The sequence below is a fragment of the Vitis vinifera genome, chromosome 1 (assembly GCF_030704535.1).
Source record: "Vitis vinifera cultivar Pinot Noir 40024 chromosome 1, ASM3070453v1".
Classification (NCBI taxonomy): domain Eukaryota; kingdom Viridiplantae; phylum Streptophyta; class Magnoliopsida; order Vitales; family Vitaceae; genus Vitis; species Vitis vinifera.
The window spans coordinates 4115408-4131736 of record NC_081805.1 but is presented as its reverse complement, the minus strand read 5'-3'; the positions used below and the strand labels follow the sequence as shown (position 1 = coordinate 4131736).

Here is a 16329-nt window from a genome sequence, read left to right as displayed (position 1 = left end):
AACGACGCAGCGTAGGGACTGGGTTAAGAGATATTGGTCAACTTTAGGACTCTCCCCGTCTTTGATGTTGATTATAATGTTTTCCACATTGTAATTATCTTTAGGTCAACATTGTAGATTCTGTTTCGCCCCTTCCACCGGGTTGAAGGCTAAAATAGCGTTTTTTTTTAGAAAAATAATGAAAATAAATCTCCATCTAAAATATTTATTAAATTAATTTTTTTTGGATCAGATAATTATCCATGTGACTTTTTTTATAAATATTACCTTTAAAAGCACAGTCAACTACTGTAATTTTAAAATTATTTTTGAAAGTTAAGACTAATCAATAATGTGGTTTTAAAATTAGCGTTTTTTAAAATTTTAAACTTGATATTTTGAAAAAAAAAAATTAAAACTCGCCCATATGTACATGCATAAAATTTTATATATTGATGATAAATAAAATATTTATTTATTTTTAGAGGAGTGTATATGGGTTTCAAAACTTAAAAATAAATATAAAAAAATAATAATTTTAAAATTATGACTATGATTTTAAGAATAATTTTAAAATCACATTTATTGTTGGCTATGGTTTTAAGATATTTTTGAGGAAAATTTTAAAACTCGTATAAATTATGTTTTTAAGAAAAATTTTAAAATCATGGTTAGTGAATTTTTATATTAAAAAAAAGGTCACATATGATTACATGATTACAAAAAATTAATTGGGTAAGTATAGATCTATTTTCATTATTTTTTTATTAAAAAACATTATTTTGACCTTAAACTCACTTCCTCCTTATCTTTATTTTTCCTTGATCAAGTATTTATATAAAAAGAAAAAATATTTCTTAATTTTAAATACGTATTTCTCCATTTTTTGCGTAAATAATATAAATTTATTTATTTATTTAAAATAATAAAATAGTATGAATTAATTCTTTCGAGGATCTCGTATCCCACCGCCCCAAATGCGACATTTTGCCATGAATGCGATGGGGTTCCGCGTTTTCTGAACCCTCCCTCCCTCGTCTTTATATAAAGATGAATCACTCCAGGTTCCTGACAACCATCCAAACCCTCAAGTCCTTCTCCCAAACCCTATCTTACTCCATTTCTCGTCCCCATTCTCTGCACCACACAATCCTAGATAGCTTTTCATCCTCTGTGCCCGCCTTCAATCTCATCCTTGGGTTTCTCAGAATCAAGAATAAAGCAGGCTAATGATATAGTTTTTATTCATTTCGTGGTTCTCTTTTCTTCACATCTCAAGACCCTCACCCTAACTTATTCATCCAAACCCTAGACTGATTATTTTTTTTGTGGGTTCTCTCTGTTGGGATAAGTATGGCTATTGCTTATCCTCATTTTATTGGGTCTGAGAAATCTGCAATGGAGACAGGGATAATATTGTCTCCGTCTTCGCCATCTCCGTCCCTGCCTCATGTGATTCTAACCCAAGATGAGTTGAAGAAAATCGCGGCGTACAAAGCTGTGGAGTACGTTGAGTCCGGTATGGTTCTTGGTCTCGGAACCGGGTCGACGGCGAAGCACGCTGTGGACCGAATAGGCGAGCTTTTGCGGCAAGGGAAGCTGAAGAACATTGTGGGAATACCCACGTCGAAGAAGACCCACGAACAAGCGGTTTCTTTGGGGATTCCCTTGTCGGATCTGGACTCGCATCCGATTTTGGATCTTGCTATCGACGGTGCAGATGAGGTGGACCCGTATCTGAATTTGGTGAAGGGGCGGGGTGGGTCACTGCTGAGGGAGAAGATGGTGGAGGGCGCTTGTAAGAAATTTATTGTGATTGTTGATGAGTCCAAATTGGTCAACCATTTAGGGGGTAGTGGGCTAGCCATGCCGGTTGAGATTGTGCCGTTTTGCTGGAAATTTACTGCTCAAAGGTTGCAAATGTTCTTCGAGGAATCGGGTTGTGTTGCAAAGCTTAGGACATACGAGAATGGGGAACCTTTTGTGACAGATAACAGGAATTATGTCGTGGACTTATATTTCAAGAGAGAAATAGGGGATTTGAAGGTTGCCAGTGATGCCATTCTGCGGCTTGCTGGTGTTGTCGAGCATGGGATGTTTCTTGGCATGGCAACAACTCTTATTGTCGCAGGGGAGTGTGGTGTAGTGGTGAAGGATAAGTAGGAGGACCATGGAAGCCCTGGCAGTTAGTTTACTGATCGAGTTTAACATTTTATATGCAGAACTAATTATAATTTCTTCGCAAATGAAATTGGGGAAATTTTATTGGCCATTATTGTAACAGGGGAGGTTTTTTTGGTTTCCTAGCAATCAATTAATACAATTGCTGGGAAGTTTCTCCTAGAATTTTTTATAAGGTCCAATCTGGTGAATGATAAACCTTTTGTATTGGCAATTATCTTATTCTCATTTCAGTATAAATTGAAGGATCAGTATTCAGCTTCTGCGTTAGTTTTTTATATGTCTGTTCCTTAAGTCCATGGGCTTGTTGTTGATAACTTCATGACCATTTTGGTTTGCTTCACCTCCTGTCCCTGTTCAGATACTCTAGTCTCAAGCAATTTTTTTCTGGTTATTTTTGTTAGTTGAATAAGTCCTTATTGGATTGGATAATCCATTGTCAATGTTTAGCCGTGGTATATATTACTTTCATGGTATCATAAGGTATTCCTTTCCCTGTAAAGATAATTTGGAACCCTTGGATTCCTTCAAAGATGAGTTTCTTCACTTAGGAGGCTTGTTGGGGGAAGGTTTTGACTTAGGATCAGCTTCAAAAAAGAGGGTGGATTGTGGCTGATAGGCGTACTTTGTGCAATGAGGAGTTAAGAGTCATAGATCATATCCTTCTTCATTGTGACAAGGCGAGATTATTATGACAGCTGGTGTTCTCCATTTTAGGTGTATGGTGGGTTATTTCTTGAGTCAGTTAGGGAAACCCTCCAAGGGTGGCATGGGTCTTTTATAGAGGAAAGGTGGATTAAGGCTTGGAGAGCTGCTCCTACCTGCATTTTCTGGACGATATGGAAGGAAAGAAACATGAGATTTTTTGATAGTGAGGAATTATTTGATCAAAGGCCAAAAAGTTTATTCCTAAACAATTTCTCTATAGGGTTAGGGTGTATATAGGTGGTGACTATATGCAGTTGATTGATTTCATAGAGTGGTTGGGTATTGGATGAGGGAGGGAGTATTTTTTTGTACCATCTTTTCTGCTTTTTGCTTGTTTTATTTGTATACAACCTGTATACTCTTGCGTATTTTTTGCACTTATATTTATACAATCTCTTACTTATAAAAAAAAAGGTAGGTTATCCCTGTGTATTTGGAGTGCTTCTTAGACAGCATAAGAGTCTTGTGTACAATAGATGTTCTACTCGTTGTATATCTTTATAACTCTATCGGTCATGGTGGAAGCATATATCTGAAATGTATTTATAGGATTATCTTCACACCATGGAAAGATCTTGTGTTGTTTATTTTTCTCTGGCAGCCCAAGGATTTTTTGTATTTCTTTGAATTTCTGTTGTGATATGAGTCAAGCTATTTGCCCACAAACCTATAGCATATATATATTTATAGGTAAGTAAGAGGTTGCATTAGAAACACCTAGAGACGGCAAAAAAGCACACATGAAGTATACAAATAAACGCCAAACAAACTAGGTAGCAAAGAGACAAGGAAGCCATCCCCTTAACAAACAACCAATCTATAAAGTCAATCATAGACAAAATGTAATCCTCTATATATACCTTAACCCAATTCACAAAATTATACAAAAAGGACTATTTGATAGCTTGGTCGGACTGTTCGACATGATTGAATGCTCTCCCAGTCCTTTACTTCTATAAAGTCCACATTAAGCATAAAGGTGCAGCCTTCCATGCCTTCTCCCTTCTTTTACCTACAAAGCTTCCGTGCCACCCAAGCAAGTTCCCCCTCATGGAGGAATGCAAAACCTTCAAACACAGACAACCAATCCTTGACATGTGATGAGGTAGCCAAGCATTCAAATACACCTTGAATCTCAAGTTCAAGGATGAGGGTTACCAACCCCTATCATGATTCTAGAGTTATTTTCTTCTGCAAGCTTTTACATTTATCTTACTTTTACCTTAGCTGTGTTTGACTGAAACATTTGAGTAGAATGTAGGAGTTACCAACCACCCTATCATGATACTAGAGTTATTTTCTTCAAGCTTTTACATTTATCTTACTTTACCTTAGCTGTGTTTGACTGAAATATTTGGGTAGAATTTAGAATTGTTCATTGTTAATGCAATTCTTTGGAAGCCAAAAGGCCTGTTTTATATTGACTCAAATATTTGAGTAGAATGTAGAATTGTTCATTGTTTATGCAATTCTTTGGAATCCAAATGCCTATTTTATATTGACTGAAATATTTGGGTAGATTGTAGAATTGTTCATTGTTTATGCATTTCTTTGGAGGCCAAAAGGCCTAGTTTAGATCTTGGCTTCTATTAATCCATTTGTTATATTCATATTACTTTTCCCTATCAAAAATATTACTTTTCCCTTAGATGTGTTTGACTGAAATATTTTAGGAGAATGTAGAATTGTTCATTGTTTATGCAATTCTTTAGCTGCCTTGTTGGCTTCTAGTAGACCTATTTGCTCTTTGGGTTTACTAATTAGCTTAAATCAAATTTATTTTCTTGTTGGGATTGGCTATTTGATCTAGGAGATTTACACACATAAATAGAACACTGCCTTCTAAAGAATTGTTCATTGTTTATGCAATTCTTTAGAATGTAGAAGACCTAATTTAGCTGCCTTGTTGGCTCCTAGTAGCCCCTTTTTGTTCTTTGGGTTTACTAATTAGCTAAAACAAAGTTATTTTCTTGTTGGGATTGGCTATCTGATCTAGGAGATTTACACACATGAATAGAACACTGGAGAATTTTATATTGAGTTTTAATTGATCTAATAATTTTCCAGAGCCATGTTCTGGTTTTGTGATATGCAGAGCACATAACTTGTTTTTTATGATATGCCAGCTGCATATAACTCATGAGGCATAACTCATAATATTTCATGTTTCATGAGTGTGGATAAAAGTATATCATGCTGAACACCTACCAGGGTAGCCCGATTGGTCAAGGCGAACACTGAGAAGTGTGGTTCTAATAAGTGACACATGATCCTGGTTTTGAATCCTACTATTGATGATACCTTGAATTTACCCGGTGCTAGTTTTGCGGGGCAGTCAGCACCCTGAGGTTTAGGTCCCCATGGAGAGTTCTAAGGGCCATGGAAGATTCCTCAATTAGCAAAAAAAAAAAAAAAGGTACACCATGCGGAAGGTTTTGAAGGTTGTTGAGGATTTCTTTATCAAGCACCAAATACTTTGCCAACTGAAGTTCTTATTACCAAGGTTGTTCTTCCTGTGAAAGTTTGCTCTCTTGGTGCACCTGGAAGACAGTCCTTATAAGAGCATTTATTTGAAATGAACTTCTTCTCCCTTGGGTTTCATTAAGCTTGAGATTGACTGGTTTTATGGAGCCAACCCTGAAGGAGCAGGTGGGAGTTTTAACAAAATATATGATACATGATTAGTGATTGCTGATTTTTCATGTCTTTCAGGTTTCTGCTCTATTGCATAATTGAGCTCTGCTGTCTCAAGGAAGTTGCTAAGGGAGCATGCTGCTCTATTGTATTGTGCAAGCTGCCTGTTGAAATTCCAATTTGTGAATCTGTAGCTCCTAATATGCACAGGTGAGGAAATGAAGAATGAAAATAAACCTAAATTCTCTGCTTTATTGTTTCTATGCTATTTTATAATATGTTGAAACTTGGAAGGTATGAATTTTTGGCTGACTCAGCATTTGTAATTTTTTGTGATGGATTATGGATAGGGCCTGTAGTAGGCAGATTATTATTCCTGGGATGGATGCCTTGGTTCTCCAACTTCATGAAGAAGGTATCCCTTCCAAGTTGAGTGGTGGCAGAAGTGAAACTGTTCCTATGGCATTGACCATTCCAAAGACTAGGAACAAGAGTAACGTTTGTCATATGCCCAATTTTACACACTCTCTGTTTCAATATGACAATCCCTAGTAATGCACCGCCATGTGTATCAAATGATCCTCCACTTACACAATTACATATTACATGTGCCTTATGTTGTTGTATATTTGCATTGATACTCCTTGTATTAGGTTGGAAGGAATGCTTTGTACGGGTGTTGAACCTCACTTTAGTGGATGCTCCCTGTGGCGAATGCATCATCTCCTACCAATTGGGAAGATATTTTCTAAGTGAGATATCACTCTTTTGCCTCTTTAAACTCATGGGGGTGGTCCCACAAGGTTGGTGAACCTAAACTCCTGTTGGTGAATGTCAATCTAATCCTTCATGTAAAGTTGGACTCGGTTTGCTCTCTAGTGAAGTGGTGTCAACCTAATCTTTTGTGTAGATGGTGTTGACTTACATCCCTCTCATTTCATGAGGGGCTAGGGCACATTGTTCTATTGTGTTTCACCCCATGACCCCTCCACTTGGTCTCCTCTCCTTTGAAGACATCCTACTTAGGAATGATACCTTGATGCTAGTATATCTACTTGAGTTAGTAGCAGGGCTTGGGAGGGTCCTAGATGGACCTGTTGCACCTTGGTTGTGGGATTGGCACCCTCCCATCATCAAGTTTTGGGGACATGTTGAGGGTTTGGGTTTGGTGGATTCGATTGAAGGCTTTTATTGAGGCAAGATAGATCGTACATGTATCAAACCTATTTCAACTGGATTCAAAGGAGGGTGGTATGTTGCCGCTAAGGGATCCATTGCCATCAAATTCCATGTGTCACCTCGAGTATACGGGGGTTGGTAGAAGAGCTTGTTGATACCCGCATGTGGAGGCCTCTGGTTGATTGGGTTTCACCAATGAATGAAGTTGAACCTTGGGTCTATATGAATGGTTCAAAGGTTCGTTTGTAAAGAATACAGGGAAAAAATTGACTAAGACTGCACTTGATTTAGGTAGTGAAGAGCTCATCTCCAAGGGGTCCTTTTGAAGTGCGCCTTGGTTCTCTATCCCCAGTTAAGGACCTCAGCCACTCGCTCCCTCCCACCTTCCTCCCAATCAGCTTCACTCCCCACTTGAGCCATGACATGTCACTGTCCTTGTTCTCCCATCCATTTAAGAACCCATCATCAACAATGTTGAAGGGTAAATGATCAACCAACTTCATGGCAAGATATTTTCCATGTAATCAGCCATCATATATTGAATATATCCACGAGAAAGGTTACTTAAAAGGCCAGCTCGGGGGATTAAATAATTAGATTCTAGTCTTTTGCATGAGGGTGAAAGTTCTAGAGTAATCTCCTTTTCCTAATAATTAATATTTAATCAAAAAAGCTGAGTAAGTTTAGTTTCTTGTTATTGTAATTGTCTTGAAAGTGGGTAGGCCAAATGTAGATGAAAAACAAGGGCCTTTGAAGGATCTCTATCCAAATGTAACTTGAGATAGAGCAGGCAGGTGCAGCATTAAGTGAAGCATTGATGTGGGTGATTCCCCAAGTGTGTAGGAGCAAGGTTTTGTTGAGTTGCGTGCTGCTATTTGTTTATGGATCATGGATGTTGTGTTGATTGCTGCTATATGTGTTCATAGATATTGTACTGCAATTCACCCTCATCATCAATCATCTTATTTTCAGTGTCCAGCAGGAGCACTGGGCCACATCATGATTGGAGTGCGTTACTGCCTTCTTTTTCCTCATCCTTATATTGTTGTGTCAAGTGAAAAGTGGAGATTAAATTTTTAAGATGATGCTCTGATTATATATAGACACACACAAGCACATGCTTCCTGGCTTAATCTTGTTCTATATATACACATACACAACCACATGCTTCCTTGTTTAATCTTGTTCTAGTGAAGTGGACAGCCTCGCTGAAGAATGACCTCCCACAGCTTGCTGTTTTTGCTCTCTGCAATTGGTTGGATAAAATGGACGTCCAATGAACTAGTGTGCATTTAAATAAAAGACCAAATGCTTTTGTTTTTGAAAGATAAGAGTTTGGTTACAGTATTGAAAGTTACCATCAATCAGATGGTATCAAGTAAATAATTTTTTGTTTCATTGTTTATACTCTAGTCTTATCAGTTTGTATTTTTATACCTTAATATCATTCATTTCAATGACTTAGATTTCAGCTTACACCTTTCAATGGTTTAGTTTAAATCTTGTGTGGTACGGATCATAGCATTTTCTTCATGAAGCGTATCCTTTTGAAATCTATCAATTTTATAACGAGTGTAAATTGTCTTTTATATCTGAAGTTGAAGGCACCATGCCCAAATGGAGCTAATTTTAATTTTATGGATTATTATTTGGTTTTTTGTTAAAAATGTGAACAAAAAGGAAATATGATAAAAATTATTGGAAAACTTACATGTTTTTAAAACTTTTATTCTTTATATCAAAGGGAAAAAAAAAAAAAGGAAAAAGTAACCCAGACTCAAAAGAATGGGGTGGAAATCTTTTATTAAAATTATTTTTTTTTCACTTTTTCTCTTTATTTTTAATTTTTAATTTTTTCAAAATTTTCTATAAACTTTTCAAAATCCAGAGCTAAATACATGGTGAACAAGAGAAGCAGGCATGCTGTCGGTGTACATATGCTTCCAGTGGTTTCATAGACACATGCAAAATACAAGTAGATGAGATGGTTGTCCCATTTTGAGTATATTTGTCAGTGGAGAGAACTAATAATTATAGGCCAGCTTTCTTAATGATTACGGTCAGAGTTAGGCTTATATTCAATACCTTGGATTAATTTACTACACTGAGAAACTTGGGATCCACGGGATTAAATAATGGAGCCAACTGCACTAATAATTTGCTTATTTATTTGTTAATTCAATCATGGCATTCATAATCTTGACCTGTTGAATCTCATTGGCCTTATATAATTCGTGGCACTAATCATTTATTGGGTAGAGAAAAAGCACATGTTCGGCCCGCTACTTTGCCATGCAAATCTCTTTGCTCAGATTTACTCATTATTAGGCTGTGGCCAACCTCATCCACGGCCAGTATTTGCCTTATAATTCAATGATGGCAATCAAGCAAAGAGCCACACACCAATGGAGTTTCTTAAGGCCTAAGAAAAGTGGTAAAAGCTCTTCTTTTTCCTCTTTTCCCCTTTTGTTACCTTTTCCCTGTAGTCAAAAGGTGAAAGGAATCCATTTTGCCATTCCCACTCAGCCGCGATAAGTGCCTTTTTAACATGGAAATCCTACGCTCATTGCCCCTCTAAAGATATGCTGTTCGAGTATTGGGCCTCTTAAAATCTTGGAGTTTCATTATTCTTATCATTTTCAGCGCTTTATGTCTTGCTCTGATGGCTCGCCGGTAAATGAACTAAATCCGGCGACAGATTCCGCATATTAGGCGCACAGTAAACCTAAAAGCTTATGATCCAACTCTGTACTGGGCCCCTTGATTGCGGCCCCAAATGTTCCTTCCTCCATAAGAAACCATGTACCTCTCTGTATATATGTCAAGATCATAAGCCTCATTGGACAGCCCCCTATTTTTGTGAAATTGAAGGTAGGGTTTTAGTGGGGCTTTTATTAAATATAAGATGATTTTTAACGTTTATGTTGTAGTCTTTTATGTCAAAACCTCTTTTAATAAACTTATCCTATCAAGTGTAGAAGTTCTTATGTAGTTTAAGGAGAGTTTTTTTTGCTTCTTGAAATCCGATCCAAGTGGCATTAGCATGTTGGTCTCATCAGCATTGCTCTGTACGATGGACAGAGGCCGTTCTGTTTGAGGGGCATGGGGAGTGGGCACCTAACATTGACTAATACCAACAACTCACATGGTTCCAGGCTCCGTGGAGAGCAGAGACGGCTCTGAGGGTGGCCACGATTCATCTCATACGTGGGGAAATAAATGAGCTATTTTGGCCTCTTTTTTTGACTCCCTTGGATTGAAGCTGGCCTCATTTCATCATGTCACTAAGACCCAAGAGAGATGATTTCACAAGCCACTTTCTCAAACAGGAAAATTAAAAATATTTGTTAAAAAAAAAGGGAACGTAGAAAAAGGCAAGAAAAGACAAATACACTTTCCTAAAACCTCCCCTTGTGTACCCACCAAGAAATGCATCGCATGCTCCTTTTTCCGAGCCTTCCTTTCGCGCCCTTCGAGTAAAATCACAGTGATTCAACATTTTTTTACCATTCCCATGCAAATTGGCCACGCAGCTGGTAAGCGGTGAGTAAGAAAATAAAATGGAAACCCCACCCAACCTAACAAAGGTGGAAATGTCGATAAAAAGGCACCGCTGCATTTCCCTTTCATTTTCAACCTTTGACAAGGGAATGGACGTTTACGTGCCAATTTTGGCTTGTGTACCTAATTCCATGATTCAGCATTTAATAAGCCGCATCATCCTTGTCGCATTTTCCCTGTTCAAGAAAAGTGAGCAAAACGGTGTTGATCCTCATACGCCCACCAATCAACCTCCACCCTCCAACCAACTCCATTAACGAACCGAAAAGCCAAGTTAATGGTCTCACAAACAATAACGTACGCTTCGCTTGGCCCATTGCTTTCCCCCCCGTCTCCTACTCTCATACGTATTAATATGCTATATACTTATGGTTCATTTTAATAATTTAAGATGGACCAAAAAAATCTTATAATATGATTTTGGTCACGGTCCAACTGGATAAGTCAAAAATAAGAACGTGATCAGATAATTCGGATGCCATTCCACCTGATCGCCACTAAATCTTATCTTTCTAACCATTCAGATGTAATATTGTGACATGAACACCATGAAAAGTCAAATTTAATTTCCAGTTAGATTCAGTTGCCGACTCCGTGCCGTGTTGTTCTTTTACCAAAAAGGGCTTGAATCTCGCTCACTAATGCATGCCAGAGGAGGGGCGTCTCAGTCAATCAGGGAGTGGCACTGTCGTCATATCGGTAAAGGTGTGGGAACAAAAATGCAATTCACTGAAAATCGAAGGGGTTTGATAAGGAGGGGATCCAATCAATGGAAAAGCTGGGAAAGGCAAAAGCAGAAACGACAAGGGGACTGTGGCATTTTTTGCACTACTTCCACGACTTCCCGCGCACAATTGTCCAACAGTATTGTAATGATGTTGGGGGCGAAAGTAAAAAGCAAGAGTGGGGTATAATTTTCCCTACCGCTGCTTTACTGGGCACACCCGCCTTTTCCGTTTGGCTCCCTTCATCACTCATTCATGTGACTTTCTCTCTCTATAAACAGAATGATTTTGATGGAAACCCTAGAATTGTCCTTAATCTCTTCTTTCTCTCTCTAGTCTCTCTTCCGGCATCCGTTGGACGATGCTCTTCATTTGCCGGTTCTGCTCTGGGAATTGCAGAGGAGCCGCAAATGAAGATCTCCATTGCTCAATTCTCCTTCCTCTTTCTCCTTTTCGCCTTCTTCACTTCAATTTCGGCCATTTCTCCTTCACTTGATTGGCGCAGCAACTTCATTTTAGGTTTGTTCATGTTTTTTGATATTTTGGTTTCTTCTGGTTCTGTTTGTTGCGGAGGGAATGAGGGAAAGGAGAAGGGATTAGAATGACGATTCTTGGAGTGTTTTCTGTAAGTTTTTGGAGTTAGAAGAGAAAGGAATAGAACTGTTAGGCTTGGGTGAGCTAAGCTGCTTTTTCGTTTTTGGTTTACTTTTTCCTGATTTGACGCTGCAACCAAATGCGTAGTAAATCTTATGTAACATGGACAAACTAACAATGCTTAATTACGAAGACGTAAACATCTTCTTCTTCTTTTTTTCCCCTCTCTCGTGTTATTATCTGATTTGAAATCGATTGCGAAATCTTGATTTTTCTTGATGTTGTGTCTGCAGGAGAAGAGAATTTAGGGTCATGGAAAGGTGAAATATCGAGGGGAGCGCAAGCACCAGGACCGGCAAACAATGGGCCTCAAAGCACTCTAGTGTTAGCGGCAAAGAGGACGAATAGGCCAGACATTCTTCGTGGATTTAAGCGCTATCGAGGTGGTTGGGACATCACAAATAGGCACTATTGGGCAGTAAGTACCAGTTCCTTTTTCTCATTCTGGCTGTAATTTGATCGATTTGTTCAGATGTGATAGTGATAGAGTTATTTTTCTTAAATTTCTACTTCAAGTCCTTTATGTGGGCATTCATGGTTGTCTTCGATCTATATTGGATCGGAATTGGAGAAATGCTGGTACTGTTATGCCCAAATTTTGGTTTTAGAATTTTCATGCAGACGCTTTAGAGAAAGAACTGTTTAATCTGAAAATGAGAATTCTAATTTCTTGGAAACTGTAGCCAATTCATTTGTCTTTTCATACTCGTCCTTCTCTTACTCCTTTTTTATTAGTTAGAGAATTGAACAAAAAAAATATAACCTGGTCAGTAGCATGCTCTTTGTTTAATTTTTACATATTATCTCCACCTTGTAATGTCTTTTCCTTTTTGGCTCCTTTTTCCTTATCTTCTCTGCATCCAAATAGGATTTGATTGATTCGTGAGTAAATAGAACATCCATATCTGGGTGATTAAAAGAACTGTCTAAGGAAACTTACTTCAGATAAATTGAATTTAGCATTTTTTATCCGTTTGTTAATCTCTTTACTTGAATAGTATGATAGGGCGATCAGTAGAAATCAGACTGCATCCCATTGAAACTTTCATCTCCAAAGGTGAAAGTATACAGTAGAAACACCCACAGTGGAATGCCAACTGAGTGTCACCTTTCATTAAAGGGACTCGTGGGCACTGATCCCATAACCTGCAATAAAAGGGTGTCGAAGTATATGATGGGAATGCATGGTAGAATCTCAGTGGTGTCTAAAAAACATAGTTTTTATTGTATATGAAAAAGCGTGTATAGTCGTTTCACTATTTGCTTGTGTTTTAGCTCAAAATTCTTTACCTGGAAATCATTTTATGAACATTTTTCTGTTTTTGCTGCATTTTGCATTTTCATTAAGAACTACTTTCAAACTAGAGCCTGTGGCTAAATGACTAGAGGGAACTTATTTTAAAAGTATCTTAACCATTTCATCTGCAGTCTGTAGGATTTACAGGTGCTTTTGGTTTCATTCTTGCTTTCTTGTGGCTTGTTTCTTTTGGCTTGGCTCTTGTGGTACATTATTGCTGTGGATGGAGAATAAACGCCAAAGGCAATGGATCAGACCATTCAGAAAGGGTTTCTCTGATTATGCTCATTCTCTTCACTTGTGCTGCAGCGTAATCATCTGAACTCTAAACTTTTTACAACTGTTGTTATATTATTTGCTTGTGGACTCCTTTTCCTCCTATGTACCATTTTATCTAATCTGGTGCATTATTGTAACCATTGTTTATTTCATTAGTTTTCAACATTTTTCATGCTTGACCTTCCTACTTATCACACATTAAATCACTTTATTTGTTGTTCCTTAGTTAATATTTCCCTGCTTGCCCTTCCTACTTGTCAGATATTGATTCACTTTGTGTTGTCCCATAATTAATATTTCTATTTTTTTTCCCCTTCCTTGCTCTCACAAATATCACTGTATCATTTGTCTCTCAGGATTGGATGTATTCTACTTTCAATCGGGCAGGATGAGTTTCACCGTGAAGCATTGCATACCTTGCATTATGTTGTAAACCAGTCAGACTACACTGTACAAACCCTAATAAATGTCACACAGTATCTCACCCTTGCAAAGACTATTAAGGTGGCCCAAGTTTTGCTTCCTTCAAATGTCAACGATGATATTGACAAGTTAAACGTGGATCTAAACAAAGCAGCAAACGATCTGAAAGAAAAGACAAGTGAAAATTCTGCCAAAATAAAAAAAGTATTCAATACTGTGTATGTGTTCATGACCTTGGTAGTGCCATCTAATTTAGCATTTTGTTGATATTCGCAGAGTTTGTGAGCCAATTTTTAATTCCTTGTTGCAGGCAGTCAGCTTTGATCACTGTCGCAGCTGTAATGCTTCTCCTGTCTCTGCTTGGCTTTTGTATGTATTATCGAAAAATCCTAATGACAAAATCTTATTTGTTAATGTAGCTCATATACTTGAATCTCTTATCTGTCTGCAACTAACCAACCTGCTTTATTGCAGTCCTGTCTATCCTTGGGCACCAACATGCAATTCATGTGTAAGTTCTACTTTTCCTTTGGGTTTACAATTCATCTTCTAAATAACCTGCTTTCCAACTGCTGGATGCTTTTCAGTATATGTTTCTAACGCCACCATTATATTTTTTTTCAGATTCATTGTCGGTGGATGGTTACTTGTGGTAATCACATTCATGCTTTGTGGAGTTTTTGTAATCCTTAACAAGTAAGATATCATTTTTAGATGGTTACACCATTTACAAGTATTATTTTGGAGTTTGGATGTTGTTATAAAGAGAGAAATCCAAATGTTATATTTATAAAAAAAAAAAAAAAAATCCCCTTCAATGTATGCTCAAAAAGTTGCTTGCATGACAACCACTGAAGATATCTGATCTCTCTACCATCTGTAGTCTTGTTCACAATCTTGTACCTGGATCATCACTAGGTGGTCCATCTTTCATTTCCTAGACCACGTTTGGGCTTTTTTTTTTTCTAGATTCTGTTGTCAACTGCAGTTCACTACAGCCTTGGTTATGATTTATCTTTTCTTTTAACACTGTTTTCATTTCATCTTGTTTGTTATAGAACAAAATTTCACTTCCAATTCATTGTCATAATAGTTGGAATCACAAACTCGTATGTACCTTTTTCTGTTTGGATCTTTGGGCCTCAGGCAATGTCTATAATAAAACGAGCTAATTCCATTTCCTGACAGAATTGTGCATGATGTTTTCTTTCAGTGCTATAACTGACACCTGCATGGCCATGGGAGAATGGATGGACAATCCCCAATCAGAGTCTGCTCTTAGCAACATCCTTCCATGTGTTGACCAGAGAACCTCAAACCAGACACTGATCAAAAGTAAAGAAGTCGTCACTAATATTGTAAACGTTGTCAATCAATTTATATATACCTATGCAAATGCCAATCCTTCACCAACTGATTTAAATTACTACAATCAATCTGGACCTCTGATGCCGCCCCTTTGTTACCCATATGACTCTAACCTACAAGATCGTCAGTGTGGATCTATAGAGGTGTCCATGGAAAATGCTTCTGTGGTATGTGTTCCTGTATTCTTAGTTTTATCAGAATTTTTGGTTTTTTTTTTTTCCCTTTTCTTTTAACATATTATATACTGCAAAGATGGTGACACAATGACTGATCCAGGACTAGTGCAAGAAATTCTGACATGTCCATTTGCCTACTTGCATTAAAATTTTCAGGTTTGGAAGAATTACGTATGCACCAAGTCAGAACTTGGGTTATGCAACAATGAAGGGAGGGTGACGCAGGACACATACACACAGTTGGTGGCTGCAGTTAACGAGAGTTATGCTCTTGAGCATTACACTCCACTATTACTTAGCCTTCAGAATTGCAATTTTGTGCAGGATACTTTCCGTGAAATCAAGACAAGGTACTGTCACCCACTGGAGCATGATCTCCAGATGGTGGATGCAGGATTGGGCCTTATTTCAGTAGGGGTCATGCTCTGCCTTGTCCTGTGGATATTCTATGCAAACCACCCCCAAAGGGAGGGAGTGTTTGTGACGCTATTTTCACCAATAAGAAAGAGGCAGAAGTAGCAGTTAGAAGAACGGCTCTACAAATAACAGCAACATCAATACATGATGAATCAAACATATTTCCAGCCAGTGGAATCAAGGAATGTAGAATAGAAACAGATTATAAAATGAGTCTATTTTCTCCTTTAAATTTGTTGTACCCCTTACCAATGAGGGTAAGAAACCGAGGTGGCGCAAAGCACCATTTTGAGTTGGGGGCTGCTAGCCTTTCTATAATGGATGTGGTTATCTCTGTATAGTAAAAGCGAATCAGTGTATTTTTGTTTGCATCATTCCAACTCTTCCCTTTTTTTGTTTTCCTTTTTTTTTCGTACATCATCCCCTGGTATGCGTTTGAAAGTTGTTTTTTTCTGCTCAAAATATTTCTTTTGGTAGTGCCTGGTTATCATTTTAGTTTCTTGCTTCCAGGAGCCAAGTAATGGAGTGTGTTTCCAAAGTCAGGAATTCATTATGAAATGGTTAGCCATACAAGAAAAATGACGGGCAAATCTTTCTGGTGCTTTTGTAATTCGGATGCTTAATTTAGCTGTCCTTTTTATTAATTGCCATGGTGTCGCGGACCCTTTCATGTATTTTTTTTACTCTTTTCTTTTTCCTTAAAACTAAAATTGGCAGTTGATTGGAAAAATTGAATCAAAGGCAGAAT

The 16329-nt window shown here is 37.7% G+C and overlaps 2 protein-coding genes across 2 annotated transcripts; both read left to right on the top strand.

The window, feature by feature from the left end:
* The first annotated feature begins 952 nt into the window (after positions 1 to 952).
* Positions 953 to 2423, top strand: LOC100247460 (probable ribose-5-phosphate isomerase 2). The gene has a single exon (XM_002284043.5). It carries the CDS (start codon positions 1333 to 1335, stop codon positions 2140 to 2142), a length of 810 nt encoding a protein of 269 aa, XP_002284079.1. The 5' UTR covers positions 953 to 1332; the 3' UTR covers positions 2143 to 2423.
* An 8212-nt stretch (positions 2424 to 10635) lies between these two features.
* LOC100254373 (uncharacterized) lies at positions 10636 to 15955 on the top strand. Its single transcript, XM_002280327.5, has 9 exons — positions 10636 to 11486; positions 11855 to 12039; positions 13050 to 13228; positions 13554 to 13838; positions 13931 to 13989; positions 14095 to 14131; positions 14245 to 14316; positions 14834 to 15155; positions 15321 to 15955. The coding sequence occupies exons 1-9, from the start codon at positions 11012 to 11014 to the stop codon at positions 15681 to 15683; spliced, it is 1977 nt and encodes a 658-aa protein (XP_002280363.3). The 5' UTR covers positions 10636 to 11011; the 3' UTR covers positions 15684 to 15955.
* Positions 15956 to 16329: the final 374 nt, after the last annotated feature.